This window comes from Misgurnus anguillicaudatus, chromosome 17, assembly GCF_027580225.2.
Source record: "Misgurnus anguillicaudatus chromosome 17, ASM2758022v2, whole genome shotgun sequence".
NCBI lineage: Eukaryota > Metazoa > Chordata > Actinopteri > Cypriniformes > Cobitidae > Misgurnus > Misgurnus anguillicaudatus.
Window position 1 is genome coordinate 10507676 of NC_073353.2, and position 19776 is coordinate 10527451.

General features: G+C 36.2%; 1 protein-coding gene across 2 annotated transcripts in view; it reads left to right on the plus strand.

The window, feature by feature from the left end:
- Positions 1-19776, plus strand: part of gsk3ba (glycogen synthase kinase 3 beta, genome duplicate a) — a 61558-nt gene that overhangs the window by 22342 nt on the left and 19440 nt on the right. For both annotated transcript variants that reach the window (XM_055216351.2, XM_055216352.2), the window contains exons 2-3: positions 7765-7958; positions 15521-15604. In XM_055216351.2, the coding sequence (XP_055072326.1) occupies positions 7765-7958; positions 15521-15604 (278 nt within the window). The remainder of the gene's footprint in view (positions 1-7764; positions 7959-15520; positions 15605-19776) is intronic.

Here is a 19776-nt window from a genome sequence, read left to right on the forward strand (position 1 = left end):
GACATGCTGGACCTCTGATAGGATTTCATAAGTTTCAGCTTTGTGCTCCTGTGGCAGAGGTTGACCCAAAAAAATTTCAAAAGAGCGTCTTAACTTCAAATGATGCAAATCTATGAGTCTGACACTCTATATGCATTTGTTGCACATGTCATTATGCACATTTGATCAAACTTTGAAGGAAGTCTTGACAGACAGGCTTGACAGACATGTCACTTTCACTTTTAAAAATAAAGGTGCTTCACGATGCCATTGAAGTAGCGTACGAGAACCTCATCTTAGATGATCAACTTGATAACACTTGGCTTGAGGAGTGTTTGCAAGAAAGGAAAGTATTTTGCTTAACAAGAGTAACAAGTATTGGTGCGTCAAAGAGCTGACAGGATTTGCTTGTTATACATAGGGAGTCTGTGGTAGTTTCCTCTGTCTTTATTCAGAGGAATTGATATTTGAAAAGTTTTTGTCCTCACTGAAGGAAACCTCATGAACCAGTTAGACGGCATGTTTGTCCAGAGAGATCACCTCCGGCTTTAGCAAGTGTCACACCAAAAGGTTAAGTGAGGTTGTTTCATTCATAACATCGTGTTAAAGGGAGGGCAGAGATGAGGTCATCATCCTTAATTTACGTTAGACATTATGTAAGACATTACAGCAGTTCTCCAGTCTCACTTGTGCTGGCATTCGTTCAGTTGCCATCTCATAATGTTATTTTTGGAGTGTGTCAATGTCAAACTTGACACTCTGTGTGTGTATGCATGTAGATGAATGGGGGAGTCTTTAGCAAGTGGGCCACAACTCAGAGATGTCTTAGTTGCCATGGAGACAGAAGGGAAACGGGTGGCACATATGCCTGGGTATCGGCACTGATTTCCCAGTTTAATTCCAGTTACGATTCACAAACTCTTGTTTTGATTCTGATTCAAGGTGAAATAATTTGGAAATATTCTAGTTATTATGTGACACTAAAAATGAAAATTCTTGTTTTTCCATACATTTTTTTTGGCAATTTAAAGATCACATAGGTTTTCTTAATGCTAAATGAGTATAAAAATGAGTATTGGCTTACATACACATTTCTATACACTTACATTTTTAAAAAATCTGCCCCCCCCCCCCCCCCTTATGTAAGAACCACCATAATAAATGTATTGACTAACTTTTATTTCAAATACTTATATTAATTAATTCAACCCAACCAATCGGAATAATGACATTGGCAAAAGTTACATCTGAAATTTATTTTTACGTTCTCTTTAATGATGGTTTAATGCTGCTCAATTGGGCCATTAAAGGATAGTTCACAGACAAATGAAAATTACCCCATGATTTACTCAACCTCAAGCCATTCGAGATATATATGACTATCATCTTTCAGACGAATACAAGTGGGTGTTAAATTATGTCCTAGCTGCATCCATCCTTCACAGAAGTAATCCACATGGCTCCAAGGGTTTACTAATGGCGCTTTTCCATTGCATAGTACCCCACGGTTTGGTTTAGTTTGGGTCGGGTCAGCTTACTTTTGGGAGCTTTTCCATTGGGATCACTTCCTAGTACCCGATACTTTTTTTCGTACCACCTCGGTTGGGGTTCCAAGCGACCCGAGCTGATACCAAATGTGACGCGTAAACACTGTAGATCACTGATTGGTCTGAGAGAATCGTCACGTCATCGCTATAATGTAAAAGATTAGCTTTACCTCAATGCTAGCTTGAGCTGCTTCGAGCAATGTTGTCATCTGCTCTGCTATAAGTTTCCAAACTCCCATTTAGCGATAAAAAACATCCACATGTTGACAATCCGGGACACCATAACAGTTTTTCCAGACTTGCAGATTGTGGCGCAACATTTGCGACGAGCAAGTCAGCATTATGCTTAAATGCAACCTAAATCAGGCTCCGCGGAGCGCCGTCGGCTGACGCCGCGGGTCTTTGTACAGTCATTAGAGACAGAGGTAGTGATAAACGCTTTGTGGAGGTCAATTTTAATTTTGTGGCGGACTGATAAATAAATAAATGAATGGGAATGTACAACGACGCTCTCACTTGTATGATGTCACAGCAGGCAGCGCAAATATAACGACACGCCTGTAATCCCTCCCACTGCGAAGTGATACCAAACTCGATGGAAAAGCTAACCACGCCAAAGTGAGGTGAGCTGACCCGACCCAAACTAAACTAAACCGTAGGGTACTATGCAATGGAAAAGCGCCATAAAGGCCTTCTGAGGGTAATTGATGCGATTTTCTAAGAAAAATATCCATATTTAAATCTTTATAAACTATAATAACTAGGGATGCACCGATAAGATTTTTTTGGGCTAATACCGATTTAAACAGACAACTTCTGGCCGATACCAATATTAAACACTTGTATACAATACTATAGAGTTGGTCTATTAGCTAGTTTATTTCTGCATCAAATTATTTTTACTCAACATGGATTGGATCTAATTAACATTCAACTGAACAACATATTAAGAGAGGCACAAATTAAGCTGAAACAAATATAATATAACAACATGACAACCTTCAAAGGTGGTCATTTGCCAGCTCAACAAAGGTTTTCTGTCGGTGCTGAGCCTCTTAAACCCTGAGGACCCTGTCCCGGGTACAAAATTTTGTATTTTGACTCAATATAAAATATTCTTTTAATATTTAATGGTCCCTCATGGACCCCAGTAACACATATGAGATACTGTTTGAAAGCTTAGATTCTCTACTTTCTGCAGATATGCATCACTTTGAGAAATCTTTTACTGTAAGAAAGTTATTTACATTTAATTTACACTATCACCCCCCCCCCCCATAATTTTGTATATGATTTAATATTCACATATTTCATATTTTTCAAATATGACAAACATGGGCAAGTCTTATATCAAATGAAAGCTCTCATTCTCAGGAATAAGGCTACAGCGTTATTTTTGCTCTATTATCAACACTTATCCAACAATTGTCGAATGAATAATAAGGTAAAAAATGGTCTTTTGTAAACGTATGTGAAACTTGAGTGTGGACTGCCTCAGATAGCACAGATAGCCACAAATGATACACCATATTTTCTCTTAGGTCCTACTCTAAAAAATGAGTCCATTCACAGCATTTTCTTTGGTTGTGTGCATGAATAATCCCTTGCTATTTATTATATGTGCAAAACAAAAAATTAATATTTATATGAAAAATGTATTTTAGCACCCTTCAGTAAAATCAGAATAACTTTTGAATGCGACATGCTAAAGAGTTCATTCTTTTTTTGGGGTGTTTACTGTCTGCTGCTGGCAACAACCAGAACTGTCTGCAGTCTGCTAGAGCACCCAGAACCAGAGTTATACACTATCAAAGACAGTATTTATGACATAAAAAAGAAATTTGGTGTTTCATCATATGAAAAACAACATAAATAACAATATTTGTCACAAACAGCAGCTTTTTATGTAACTTCAAAGGGATTTCTTTAAAATTATATAAAGAAATTGCATTTATTCCACTGTATGTGGTTATGTGAGCACTTCAAATATTTTTAGGTGGAAATTAAATACAAAAAGGGTATTATTCCTCCCATCAGTTGGAGTAAAATAACTTTTGTATACATTATGATAGAGAAAAAAAATTCCCTTTTCCTCTGTAAGCTGGCAATTGCTGGAATCAAACAAAACTGTCTGCAGGGAGCTGAGGCACTCGGGGCCAGAGTTATACACTTTCAAATAAAAACTTTAGAAAAAAAAACATCAAAAAGCGCCTATTTATTTTTGTGTTTATTAGAGGACTGACATCACATACAACCATGTTTAGCACTTTCAACAGTGTTTTATGTAATTTCAAAGGGTTTCCTGTAAAATGATACCAAACATTTGTATGTAAACCTCTGCATGTGGGTATGGGAAGCTTTTGAAATTGGGTAGGCCAAATCCAGGTGAAAATCCCCAAAATAGCTTCAGGGTGGAAGAAGTTAAATATAGTGCACACCAGAACAATAAATCATTTTAATTAAACAACAGACATGCAACTCGTTGCCTTTATGCGGTTAATTAATAAACAATCGGTATCGGCCTTTCTCGTCCTATTGCCGATATGCCGATGGTTTCAAAAAAAAAAAAATCTGCCGATAAATATCGGCGACCGATACATCGGTGCATCACTAATAATAACTAGCTTCCGGTAACGGTTAAGCGCGTTTACAAAAGTGAGTTGCCAGTGCATGATGTAGGATGTTAAATTTCATTTTACTTGCAATTTTTAAAAACTTATATATAAATGTATTCCTATATATATTTCTATAATGTACATTTTTGCACAATATTTGACCTCATGTGTGAGCATATGTGATTCTACGGCGAACTTAGCAGGCGTTAATTGAACATTACTGTACTGGGTTTTGTAAGTGTTGTTAGCATTTCTGACAATGTTTTAATTCTTCAGATAACAAAATGCAGCAGCAAGGAGCCCACAACCGCGCACAGATGCTGATGATGTCTGCGACAGCGCTATTGCATCTGCTGCGCCTGCCGCTTGAATGAAGCAACATGTAACATGATCAAAACTCTTATCAAAACGTTGAAAATCTCTGAAAAGTGACGAGTATGCAGCACAGAACTGAAAATATTGTTCATATTATGCAGATTAAATGCGTCTTTGATTTGAAGGTGGCATGCAAAGTTTGAATGAGCATGAAGCCTCTGAGTATTTCCCATAGCTATGTTATGAACACAAAGGTGATATAGGTTAATCCCAAGGAAAAACACATACTGAAAAAATCTATCTTCAAGTCACTTTGGATAAAAACATCTGCCAAATGCATAAATGTAAATATCTGCACTGTTGATGTATAGCAGCCCTGTTGAAATATAGCTGCACTTTTGAAGTAAAGCTTTAGTGTTGTAGTATTGCTGCATTTCTGAAGTATAGCTGCACTATTGAAATATAGCCGACCTGTTTAACTGTTGAAATATTGTTGCAACTTGCATGTGTCATGATTTTTTTTAAAGTTAGTCACATTTTTACATAAAAGACCCTGTCTTTGTCGTTTTTTATAGGCATTTTGGATTTTAAATACATGAAAGTATACGTCCACTGCTTTGACAGGCAAACAGTTTTGCATATTAAAATAATTGTCAACTGCCATTACAATAAACCTACACCTCAAATACCAAAGTCACTTCAGTTTGGCCATGTCAGTGGCGGCTCATGACTGCTCAACCGAGGGAGGCTAAATCAAAATAATTGTTCGGATTGTCGTGTGTGGTTTCTTTTTCCAAAATATGTGTTCTGCGCCTCGAGAGATCCTGTGTGCATTACATGTTTTGTAAAAATAAGTGCCTGCTGCACACGCCTCAAAACCGTTTATGATAAAAGAGATGCTCACGTTCACAAAATACACGCAAGACACTCCCTTAACACTAAAACTCTGATTACGCATGAGATTACGAGAGTATCTGACAAACGCGAGCGTCTCTTTTATCAAAAACCCTTTAGACGCGTCTGCAGCAGGCACTTATTTTGACACTTATTTTGATCTCTCAAAGCGCAGAACACATTTTGAAAAAGGAACCACACACATGACGGGCTACATACATGTTGTGACAAACTTCGCATCAAGTGCCCTCGAAAAAAGAAGTCACCGGCCGCCACTGGACCATTTAATGATTAATTATCTTTATTTATATTTATTCTCTAGGTATTTACATTATATTAGTGTTTAAAGAAAGACATAACAGAAAGGTGTTTCAAAAAATAAAATATTAATGTGCATTACTTATATTTGGTACTTAAAATTGTGTATTACGACATAACTGTAGGATCCAGTATAGTCAGCAATTTATCTTTTAGTCCAACTTTGTCTTGTATAAAAACAAATTCCCAGTAACTTGAAGCGAACAAACAAACAAACATACAAACAGTGTTTTAATAAGATCTAACCCTGTTAAAAAATAAACCTCATCCGCATTTTCCAGTGCACAACGTCAATCTTCGGAGGTATTCATTTAATTTTGTAGCTCGAGTTATCTGGTGTTCGCCTCCTTCCACAAGTGAGAATTGGTGGGCAGGGCTAAAGACGCATGTGGGGTGTATACTGTTGTGACAGATTCAATTTCAATTCTGTATAAACTGCACAATGTAAATAAGTGGGCATGGTTAACTGACATGCTACATGTAAGATACTGAACGTATGAGTGAGTGTGATAAAGAAACAGATTACAACCGAAACCAAAGGAGTTTATTGCTTAAAGTGATGCAACATCTGTAGTGTGGTCATAGTTTGGGTTTATATATATATCACTATAGGTTTTGATTCACTGCAAATGTTGACCAGTCTATATACTGTGATGTATATCATTACTGTGGGTATTGTGGTCTGTTGATCTCTGGAGGCCTGATTTAAGAGTTAGTTCATAGTGAAACGTGTGGGGCGTCTGTGGGTAAGAGGGGCCTGAAAAGGTGGAGGAGAGTCTAAGGCCATGCAGTTAACCTTTAACAGAGTTAACAAGGACTTTGAACTTAGTCTGGAGGACCTCAAAGAAGTTAATCCAAGCAGGCACAACCAGCTGCTAATACTGGTCTAAATCTTCCAATCACATACACATGTCCTCATTTACACAGGCAATTGTTAATAGGGGTGGGTTATATGAAAATATTCTTATAACATAATAAAAGTAACTTTATGTTGTAAGGGTATATTTTATTAACAGTAATAATTGCTTATTTTAAACAATCCTGTGGCAAGTTTCATTTGCAACACTGAATGTATAACCTTAAAAGTAGTTCTTTCTAATCTTGACTTGTTTGGGACACGTTCTGCTCTGTATTTTAGCAATAATGTTTTTTTCATAAAGCAATTCCAACCGCAGATAGGTGTGTATAGCTAATGCAGTGAAACCGATTGACATTTGTAATAATCACACATTATATGCTGTCATACCGCTACGGCTCTAATTGTGAAATAACAATAAGGTAATACTAATACAACGATACAAGTAGATGTTTTAGGGCTATATTGAATCTGTTCATAATATTCTGGATGAATATAAACCCCCCTTCTCTTTTATAGGCTATTGAATTATGCTTTGGCCCACTGCACTCATTTCTCTGGTTAATTACTTCTCTCAGCACATTTCTCAGTCCTTTTTAGGGACTTTACACATGCTGAGGATTACACTTCACGTGCTGTGTTTGCTTTGTAAGCTATATAATCGACTTTTAACCCAAGTCACCTGCTGAAGTAATCGCCTGCGGATGTAATCGTTGATACTTGTTTGCTAAGAACAGTATTATGAAATGCATAAGCTCAAGGTAGATTTTTGGTTCCAGCTTTTCCCTGTTAATCCCAGCATGTCTCAGCTTATACAGTCTTGTTGGCCATTTAAATTGGCCGCATGCTCATATTTGCCCTTTAGAGGTCCATTCACCCAAAAATTAAAGTGTCATTATTTACTAACCCTTGTGTCATTTAAACCTTTTTTTTGGGGGGGGGGGGGTGAACCATCTCCTTAAGCAATTCCACTTAATGTGCTTTTGCATCCAAAAATCACCTTTATATTCTCTATGCAGGAAAAACCTTGGCTGATGTTATAGTGCAACAATTATAAAACTTTATTTTTCAGCAATCAGCATGATTTGTGAGTCTTGTCACTGTACATGAAAACGACAACTCATCAAGCAATGCCATTGTTATTGTAATGTGACCTATAGCGGTGGCCTCATGTTTGCTTGTATATTTGTAACATTGGTCAGTGTCTAACCATCTCATCTCTTATTTTTCCTGTCTGTAGGAGATAAAGATGGCGGTAAGGTGACCACAGTAGTGGCAACCCCTGGACAAGGACCTGACCGGCCACAGGAGGTCAGCTACACTGACACTAAGGTCATCGGTAATGGCTCTTTTGGTGTGGTGTATCAGGCAAAGCTTTGTGACTCAGGAGAAATGGTGGCCATTAAGAAAGTCCTTCAGGACAAGCGATTTAAGGTGAGAAAAAATATACTGTTTATACATATGACACCTATCATGGTCTTAAGATAGAAATTCTGAGCCTTTTGTTTTTATATTCCCATATCACATTGTATTTGCATACATATCTTTATCCATTAAAACTTTTATATTGTGATAAATAGGTATTTTTTCCATTTAATCCCCCCTCCAGTATTATTTTATAATATATCTATATATATGTATACTTTTCATGCAGTAAGAAACAGCCGTGGCTACAATGATATCTTTTCCACTCAATTATTTTTCTAGACATTGCTGTTTAACTAGAAGTACATATGTACATAAGTATGAATAGATGGGCTTGTGCTTGCTTTCATAACAGATGACAGACTTCATCTTTTATACACTTTAGCTGAAAAGTATGATTGACAGAACTGAGATATCCCCTTTCCTGAGACGTGACACATAAATGCTGTCATTTTGAGAGTGACTATAAGATCAGAGGGTGGATGGTGGTGTAAATCGGGGTCACTCATGTCTGCGATGGATTTAAAATGAAAAATATCTTTAACCTGTTGTGACTTTGACCAGAAGGGATGAGGCATGTCTATACCTTCAATTCAGTCAAAGAGCTGTAGGGCATCCATCATGGTGTGTACGTGTGTAAATGTTCATTCAGTGTGTATGTGAGACAGAACGGGATCATGTGTAGTAGACAACATGAGTACAGTAATCTGGTCTGTATGTCTCTTTTTGCCCTTTCCATTGTCACCTTGCTGGGTCCTGTGGGTTGACAGAGGAACCTTAAGCCCTTTTCACACAGACATTTCGGGAAATACACGGAAAATGCATCCTGGATTTTTTGTTTATTCACACTGCCATGATTTGCCGGCATCTGCAAGGTCCTGCAAAGACACGTGACCTGTTTAAAGTCCTGCACTATCATCTACGCAGCGTCTGAAGTTTGCATATTATTTATTATTTTTCTCTCCAGAAACCACTCGCATGCATTTCTGTTTATGATAAAACTATAAAGGAGCGTGTGACGCGCCGTTCTATGTTGGTGAATGATTGAGTGGATATTTGACGAGCTCCCTAATCTCTGCTTTAATCCAGTTTGCAGACATTTCTCATCGTGATTGTTTATATGCATTTAAAACCCCCGTTTTGAGGAGCTAAACGATATATCTTGCTGGGATGATGCGCGGGCGTTTTTGTTTATTATAAGCTCAAATGAGCACGTACGTGACGCGATATTCTTTTATGCTGCTGAATGATCTCTGCTTCAGCGCGTTAAGTGACGAGCTAACTTACCTTATATCTGCTTCAGTCCAGTTTGCTGACATTTCTCGTTGTGAATGTTGTAAACGTTTCTCGTCATTCTCGTCGCGCGTCATAGTTTATGCGTCTCATTTATCCTTTCCTGATAACCGCTTCAATCTAGTTTGCGACATTTCTCGTCGTGAATGTTGATATGCATGTATATCTCTCGTTTTAAAGAGCTGAACCATAACTTGTGTTGTGATGACGCATTTTAAAGGTGCCATAGAATAAAAAAAAGTATTTATCCCTAGGCATAGATGAATAATAAGAATTATGTACGTGGTAATGGCATATTGTGAGCCTCAAATGCGTTTGTTTCCTCATTTTTTTATGTAAACCTTGTGCACGCAAAAGACTGCTGAAAACAGGCAAATCTCAACATAACACCAACTGTGACGTCACAGTCAAGATGTACGCCCCCAACATTAAATTACACACTAAATTATTTACAAAGTTGTTAAAATGGTAAAAACAAAGTTGTGACTGCTGAGTTAGCGCTACATGCTAATTAATGCTATATGCTTGCGTATACGCTGTAGTTCTACTATTGACTTCACATTTACGTTTTGCAGGTCCATGTTGACAAAAAAACACAAAATTACCACTCAAAAACATTCATCAAAAATCTTTTCCTCAAAATCTGTATTTTCATCTGATACAGGCTCAAACATATGAGGTCTGTTTACTAATGTGAGCTACTGAGTCTGGCATAAGCCGCAGAGCAATCAGAGCAGAGCACAACATTATTATTCATGACTCTTCCAAATAGGGCAAAATAAATATATGTAAATATCAAAGAACAATTTAACATATTATTTCAATGCATTCTGTGGCACCTTTAAGGCATCATAGGACAAAATTTCAAACAATTCTGAACGAGGGTACAGCCTTCATGGAAATCTCATAATGCACTGTGACAATTCCATCTAAGATGCCAGATCCCAATTCTAAAAATAAATATGGATAGACATTAAAACTTCTGAAACAACAAGTCTGGTGGTGGTGGCCTAAGACTTTTGCACAGTACTGTACTTTGATCTATTGTAATACCAAAATACAAATAGTGTGTTTGGGTTAATTTAACTTGTAGTAGTAGACTTTTTCCCTGTTTGTGTGTGCTGTGTATTTTTATGCTTATTGGACAAACCTTTTTGCCTAGGTTTAGATCGTGTCATTCGTGAACTCACAAACCCATCTGGCTCTCTGCTTTGCTTTCCTTTTTTTCTTTTAAGTACTGTTTGGACAGCATTAGTTTTCTGAATGACATTTAGAGCTTGACATAAACTGTATGTTTTTTTTGACTGTACAAAAAAAATGTATTATAATATATTTATAGATATTTAGGAAACATGCATAGTTCAAGTATCAGTTATTAGTATCCAGTTATTCTCTTTTTGTAATGAGCCTTCCGGTCCGTCATGTCTGTTATTATTTTGGTCTGGATTATTCTGCACACTGTCAATTTACTGCCAATTGTGTATTTCGACAGCTCGGTTACCAGTTATTATGGTTGCATAAATGAGACCGCAATGACTCATAAATGTGACCTCCAAAATTAACAGATTGTGTTATAAAAATCCACACAAGCGGGTTTGTAATTTGCAGACAACAAAAAGTGTAAAAAAAACCGAGCAGATAAACTTATGCTTTTTAATAGTCATGTGCGTACACATACACAGATATATATCTGCAGGACTGTATCATGCTACAACTGGGCAAAGTCTGTTACACACAGTGATTTAGTTAACAGAAGACAGTAATAATAAGCATGTGGTTAACCAGCAGCCATTTCACCCTGTAGCCCAGATTGGTTGCACACTGAAGCTAAGTTGGGTTGAGCCTGGTTAGCACTTGGATGGGAGACCTTTTGGGAAAACTAGGTTGCTGCTGGTAGGGGGAAGGATTCTTGGAGAAATCAATTGTTTTCCTATGAAGTGATTGTGTACTTGGCCTTGTGCTTGACACAAAGTTCCTGTTTGTCATCTTAATCAATCACTGATTATTAGTATTTTCTCTGTATTGATGAAGAACCATATCGCAGTCAGGCATTGTCTTTAAACTAACCCTTATTCAGTTTAGCCGGGCAGTTAAGCTATAAAATGCATTATAAACTCTTTATTTTGACCAAACAGCCATTGTTACTAATATGTTTTAAAACCTTTGGTAAGAAAAAGGCATATACATATATAGGGGCGGTTTACCGGACAGGGTTTAGATTAATTCTGGACTAGGCCTTAGTTAGGACATTAAAGTAGTTTTTACAAACATGCTTAAAAAACAATACTGGTGTGCATCTTGAGACAAAACAATGGCACTGATATACAGTATGTTAAGATACGTCAGCCCAAGATGCTTTTAAATTGAGGGAAACCTCCTTATAATGTTTCTCACTTAATGCAAGTGTGATATTTTACTTGCCATGTACTGTATGTAAACTAACCCATATACAGTGTCAAGAAAAGGTATGTGAACCCCTAGGAATAAACTGGTTTTCTACAGTGATTTGCCATAAAATGTGATCTGATCCTCATCTGACAACACACAAATAATTCTAGTTACTTACTTCTGTCTTTTTGGAAAAACCCCATTTTTAAAATTATGATATTTTAAGGAATATCTTAATACATTTCCCAGGCCAACCACTGTTACAAAGATACTTGTGATAACTACCGGCCCAAAAAAACTACATTTATAAGACAGACTATGAAATTTACAAAAAGACAGACAGAGAAAGAGAGAGAGAGAGAGAGAGAGAGAGATTGTGAAAATATAACTTGTCACATAACAAGAACTTTTTTCTCAGAATGAGATCATAATTTGGTTGATTTAAGTCTAGTGACAGATGGTCACTGTGGTTGATAAAGTGGTTTGTTTAAATGAAACAGAGCACAGAGATGGCTAGTGACATCACAAAATGAAAGTGAAATAATTGTCACTTTATGGTAAACCACCATTTAACCCAGGGATTTTTTCAGCCAAACCCCTTGACCTAAATTATATGAAGTACCTCCTAAGTAAATATTTTAATAATTTAATAGCACATTTGCATCTGTTTTAAAGTTTTTTATCAGTAGTATTTTACATCATTAATGTTATTATGACCTGTTATTCCACCTTTATCTGGTAATTTTCTTTTATTGTTACATAAAACATATCTGTTCCTTTGCCATTTTTTTCCTCACACTTTTCAAACAAAAAGACTTTTTCAGATTTTTTTGTTTTGTCCATTTTTTGTTTGGTCCATTATGGAAAAGTTGTTAGAGGATGAATTTTCTTTAGTAGAGGGTTTAAATGCCTTTGTTTGTATTGGGGATGCTCTGATACGATATTTCTATTGTGTATCAGCTTCGTTATGGAATACAATTTTGAATAGTGTATCGTGATACTGGATTGGCTCAATCCGATCTGACATTTCTATGTGTACTGTCAAAAGTACGCACACACTTTGCACAAACTCAACGTCAGCTCAAACTTCACCTGAATCCTCTGCTTCAAATATGTAATCCACCCGCACCATAATTTTCTCTTATATACATATAGTTTTAAGCATAAAACATACATAGTTTTTAGCATGATGCTGGTGAACGATTCAGAAATAACACGCATTTGTAACAGTACATTGGATGTGTTAAAGTGACAGCACACTTGATAAATTTACTGTCTGAAAAACGGAACTTTTTCATGAAATATGTATTACTAATCAGTACTGGACTGAATTGAACTCAAATTGAAATCAAAGAATCAAATCGAATTGGCAAATCAAATTTCAAATGGTACCACATAGAGTCGTTGTGCAACAGAATTAAAGGGGACATTTCAAGACTTTTTTAGGTGTAAAATAAATCTCAGGTGTCCCCAGAGTGCATATGTGAAGTTTTATCTTAAAAGACCATATAGATCATTTATTATAACTAGGGCCGGGACTTTAACGCGTTAATTAAGATTAATTAATTACACAAAAAATAACGCGTTAAACATTTTAACGCATTTTAATCGCACTTATTAACAGATTCATTCGTAAATGCTGCAGACCCTGTTTTAGTTCGAGAACTCCGGGGTTGTGCTGCAGTGTAAATAAAAGTAGACGGAACCTAAACGAACAGCTGAATTTAACGTGACAACGCATCAATTTCAAAGTAAAAATGATTTATTCTGGTAAATGGAGGTTTGCAACGGAGGTTTTGCCCAATAAACATCTACCAACAAACTACAGATTATTTTAACATGTATCCTAATGTCTGTTATATGTTAATGTTTAAGTATTGTTGGGTTTAAATATTGTTGTAATGTTGTTTTGTTTCAATTTAATTAGTTTATTACGAGTTTAATTTAAGTTTTGTTTGTTACTTTAAAACGAATTTCGTTTCAAATAATTTGTCTCGTAATTATAAACAATGTTTTGTTGTTAGGTTTTGTGAATATAAATTAAAAAGAACATTAAAAGCAACACCGTGCATCTCATTGATACATATGCTACCGAATGCCAAAACATGCAGTGAGTAGCCTATATCTATCACTTACTTTTCAAAAAATCAGCCTGGCAGTGCCCAGAAATAAATTTACACGCGCATTTAGAGCATAATGTAGCAGCACGTTTGATTTGCGGTGTGCTTAAGACTTTTAAAAATCAACTTCATATTAATTTTAATAGGCTACTTTGACGGAGGACACGCACAGAGAACAGCGACGGCAGGTAAAGGAAAAAAGTTAAATGGTGTTTTTCTGACGAGTAGAGTCAGTTTGTAAGAAAATTTTTAAATGGACTATAAGATCATCAATATGAACTCTGAACAATGAACTATTATAAACATAACAGCAAGAAAAACTGAAGAGGAACTCGCAACATTAAAGCAATAAGCATTTATGTAGGCTAAAGCTATATATCACCTCTTATTTTTTTTTATTTAGTTAAGTTTCAATGGTAAGACTAAAGGCGCGTACATTATGCAGCGCTTTTCACATCCTAATCCCACTTAAGAAAACTATAAACGATGTGCAACTTAAAAATGTGCATAATATATTTTTTATATATTTTAATTTTAATATAGGCTTAGGCTATATAGAATATTATGTTTTGTTGTTTTTATATGCGAGGTGGGGGATCCGCGCAAATAGGTACCGGTGACGCCATAAAAACACTACACTGAAGGGAAAAATAGGGGGAACATAGGGAGAACAGACTTCGACACAACACCGGAACACAGACAGTCAAAACCTGAGAAGCCCCGAACCCTGCAATTATTAAACAAATGACTACTTTAAGAAATGCGGGCCAGGAAGTGGGTCGGGTATAATATACATATTTTTTCTTTGCGGTCCAAGTTGCGGGCGGGTTGTTTATACATTGACCCGCGCATCACTGGTAAGCGTCGATAAGAGCATGGTTGTGTGTAAGATATGCAACAAGGAATTCACATCACCGCAGCACATCGAGCCTCAAGTATCATCTCAATGCAAAACTTACAGCAGCTAGCGTGGACATTAGCCAGACTCCGGGTACAACGACTTGGTTGAACAAAAATAAACAATATTTTGTTTAAGCTTATGTATTCAGTCATTATTCATAAAAATCCATGTAAAAAAATTACTTCTTAATGTTCTCAGGTCAAATATTTATATGCGATTAAAATGCGATTAATTTAGATTAATTAATTACAAAGCCTCTAATTAATTAGATTAATTTTTTTAATCGAGTCCCGGCCCTAATTATAACATCATGTTAAAATTGCCACTTTGTAGGTGTGAGCAAAAATGTGCTGTTTTAGGTGTGTCCTTTAAAATGCAAATGAGCTGATCTCTGCACTAAATGACAGTGCTGTGGTTGGATTGTTCAGATTAAGGGGTGGTTTATCCCTTCTGACATTACAAGAGGAGCCAAATTTCAATTACCTATTTTTTCACATGCTTGCAGAGAATGGTTTACCGAAACTAAGTTACTGGGTTGATCTTATTCACATTTTCTAGGTTGTATAGAAGCACTGGGTACCCAATTATAGCATTTAAACATGGAAAAAGTCAGATTTTCATGATACGTCCCCTTTAAGAGGAAACATTATCATATAAGTGCTTAACAAACTTAATTATCTATTAAACAAACATTAATATCCTGTCCTGTGTTTGTTAGATTTTTTGTGTCTGTAAGCTTTTTTTGGCCTGTGCTGGCCTGGACTATCACGTATGATTGCTTACATATGGGCCAATGTTAAATATATTACTTGTGCTTTAAATGTAAGTAATGTTCACTTTAATCATATTGCTTTTTCTTTGTCTTGCAGAACCGTGAGCTGCAGATCATGAGAAAATTAGACCACTGCAACATTGTGCGTCTGCGTTACTTCTTCTACTCCAGTGGAGATAAGGCAAGTATAATATTTTAAATCAGTTCATCTCATGTTTTATCTTTTGCTATATATTGGTGTGTTGTTATTTTGCCTTGTTTTAGTTCCATTTGTTACTATCTCACCATCAGTGTAATGTGTTTTTCTTTGGTCATTAAATTTCCTAGGGACTCGTTAGAGTAATTTTATGACATTCATTGCATCGCGACTTGCAAGTGTTAGAGCGACTAATAAACTTAATCTTCAGTAGCAAAAACAGTGCTAGAGTTGGTGAGTTTTATTTCCATGAGTCAGATCAAACCCTCCATGTACATGAACTGATTTGATGTATTTGCATCAACACGCAGAAATGTGTGTGAATATCACTCGATGGGACTATTTGTTTTGTTTTTATTTATTAGTAAGTTAAAATGCATAAATGTGTGACTCAAAATTATGTATTGTTACATTGGTCAATATAAATGAGAATTATAAAATTTTGTTAAAATGTTTGGATGTACATGTTGGACTGAAAACCCTTTATCTAGGAAATGCATGATGAATAAGATATATTTTGAATGTCATTGAAAAAAAGCAGAAAAGATATATCATGAAGCTATCTGGTAAACTTGACTGTGATTGGTTAGCTGCAACACCCTGTTGTCATGTTTTTGTAAAATTATGCCTGTATATTTTTGGCTGTTGTACCTGACAACAAATTTCCTACAGCTTGTTCTAGCTTCCTGTCTTTTACTTCTCATATAAGCAAACAATTTCAGCATAAATAAAGATTACATCTCTGTTTATTTCTGTATTTGGTAAGTAAATGAAATATCATAAATCCAACTCATCATAATTTCAAAATGAATGCGCCTAGGATGATACAAGACCCATCTGCTTCACATTTTGGTCATCATCTTGCTGGGGTTTATTTTGCAATAATAACCAGCGACTTGTGCATTATACCGGACCGCCTTCGTGTTAATTAATTTCTGATGGATTTTGCACACAGGCTGACCTGAGAGTAATTCATCCTTGTAATTTGTGCCCATATGATAATCAGCGTATCTGCTACACTGTCAAAAAATAGGTACAAAAGTTGGAACTGGGACGGTATCTTTTAAAAGGTGCTAATATGTACCATTTTAGTACAGATATGTACCTTTGAGGAGCCAGTTTGTACTTGTAAGGTTCCAATATGTACCTTTGAGGTAACAGTATGCACCGTTTAGGTACAAAAGTTTAGTTTTTTCAAAGGGACTGATCCAGTAATAACTTTTGTACTTTCTTGTACCTTTGGACACACACATAAATGCTATTGCCTGACTACCAATTGCACTTAAACCTCTTTGTCTATCCTGTATATTTCAAGTTCTTGGTCTGTGTGAACATGCACATCATACACAGACCCTTCTCAACCTATAAACAACATATGACGATACAGAAACATCTGACTGCCTTTTTTCTCTAAGACCCACAGTTTCAAAACGTCAGTAGCTGATTTCCGCTCTCACACCCACATGCACCCGTCGTCAGCCCCTTTTTAACCTAGAATCATAGCATAAAGGCTGACAGGGCATGGACAACAGGCCCATAAAACACTCAAAGAGACTAGAAAACTGATGCAAGTTTTTCGTTTAGATTAGTTTTGCTTTGTATTGTTTTGTTGTGTTTTCCTACAGCTAGTTTTGCTTTTTTTTCTATTTTGTTATGTATTGTTTTGTTTCTGGCATCAGTGCTGCTTAACTTTTTCCCCGCAGCATTTAAAAAAAAAGTTGCCAGTCAGCGGCAGTTTTTCACAGAAGTTGAATGCCTTCTAGAAAATGTTCTTCTTTAAATATATAAACATATACAACCCAGTATCGAAATAACATACCTATAGTCACGTAATTTTGTGAGTCTTTTTTGTGACACTGACATGTTTTTCTGCCTTTTTGCGTGAACATGTCATGTATTACGTGTCACTGTCAAGTATTTGTTACTCATATTTGTTTTGTTCTATTTTCATACCATTGTCGCTTCAGTTTAGGGTTAGATTTACATAAAATTATATCCTTACCCAAACCCAACTCTAACCCTAACGCCAGGCGACAATGGTTTAAAAATCATAAAATTAATCATGAAAAATTGTATAAATCGATACTTAAAGTGACATCCTAAAGCAAACACCAAATCTAACCCTAAACCGTCAATGGTTTGAAAATAGGACAAAACAGTTGAGTAACCAATACGTGACAGTGAAACATAACAGAAATAAGTGACATGTTCATGCAAAAAGGCGGAAAAACGTGTCAGTGTCACGAAAAACACTCACAAAGTTGCGTGACTATAGGTACGTGGTTTCGTGATAGAGGGTTGACATACAATATATCAAATGAAAAAACAAAACCTCTGCTTTTAAACAAAAACCCTGTTTCATCTTACCTTCATTTGTTCTCGTTGTTGTCATGAAAATTTTGATTAATGTTTTCGTGCTATTGACACAATTTTCCACTGTTTTTCGTGCCTCTGGAGCACAAATGTCTTTTTTCGTGCCACCCAGCACAAATTTCTATAAATGGCTTTTCGTGTCTGTGCCACGACTTTCTTTATTGTGTCATTTTGTATTTTTTTCTCATCCTTTTTTTCCTATTTTTAAAACATTGTCGCTTGGGGTTAGGGTTAGATTCGGGGTTTGTGTTAGGATGTAATTTTATGCATTGGTTATTTTAAAACTATTCTCGCTTGGAGTTGAGGTAAGAGTTGGGGTTTGGGTTAGGAAGATCGCAGAAAGTGATTCTAACCCAAACCCCAAGTGACAATGGTAAAAAAAAAACGTAGGAAAAAACAATGAGAAAACAAAAAATAAAATGATAAAGAAAGTTGTGGCACAAACACGAAAAACCAATCATAGAAATTCGTGCTGGGTGGCACGAAAAACAGCCGAAAATCGTTTCAATAACACAAAAACATTAATCTAATTTTTCGTGACTATAACACGATTTTCCGTGAGATTGGGTTGCAAATATGGGAAGGTTTTTAAAAAAATACCATATTTTGAGCAAAAAGCTAAAATAATTGCATTTTTGTGAAGGACTTTTGATAGAGATTCAAAGCAATCCTCAAAACATACACGAACTTTGAACTATGGCCGAAGGGAATACTTCCGGGTTTTATAAGTTGAAGTTAACTTGTCAATGGTGGGGAAAGAGTTAACAATAACTAAGGCTGTGTCTCAATCAGCTCCCTCGTTCAATAATCAGGGCACTGATCAGGGAGTCTCAATCACAAAATCCTTCCAGTGCACTGGAACATTCATTCCCTAAAAATTCCCATGAAGCAACAAAAAAAAAACAGTGAGCATCGGTGGTCTCTAAGTTCACTTACAGAAAATCGCCAACTTAATAAACTTCATGAAACGCGACAGAACTTTTATAAAGACAAGCATTTGTTTTAGTTTTAAACATAAACACACATTGCTAGACAGTAGGGGACCACAATCTACTCAATATTTAAAATAATAATATTTATTTAAAATTGAATTATATTTCTCCAACTTTATGCACGGATATGTAAGAGAATAATGACAGTGTTTTTCACAATGCACTGTTTAAAAATGAGGTCAGAGAGATGGTTGTTGATGATTTACAGCTGTGAATGATCACAACGCTCTTAAGCAGCCACGTCACAGGAGAAAAAGTGAACAGTGTCTCAATGTTTAGTGAGCTAGGGTCCTTATCAGTGCCCGAACCTGCATACACGATTTACCTTTGAGACACAGGGTAACTCTGGACTTCAAAACAAAAGCTTCAACACTTAATGTGTAGTAAATCGCATTGGGCCACATTGAGCTGATCTAAAATAGCTAATATATGTCCATGTGACATTTGTTGATATCTGTATTAAATCGTCAACAACCCACTGTTATGCTATGTCTTCAGCAAACATTCAATGCATTAAAACGAAATACGTCCCATTACAATAAACAAAACTGCCTTTGACAGTTTGCTGGCTGGGCTACAGCTTTTGCTTGACATCATATTTTAAACGTACCATGAATATACAGTGGTATGTATAAACAGTACAGCACGACTTCTACTGGTTGACACATATCTACCACCACATGGCATATACCATCAAAGCACCCAGCTGTCTGTAGCAGCTCTCCAGCACCACACACACAGCAATGAAGACTTCTTATATTCTCCTCGATGTAATTTTAGCAGCTGTCCAAG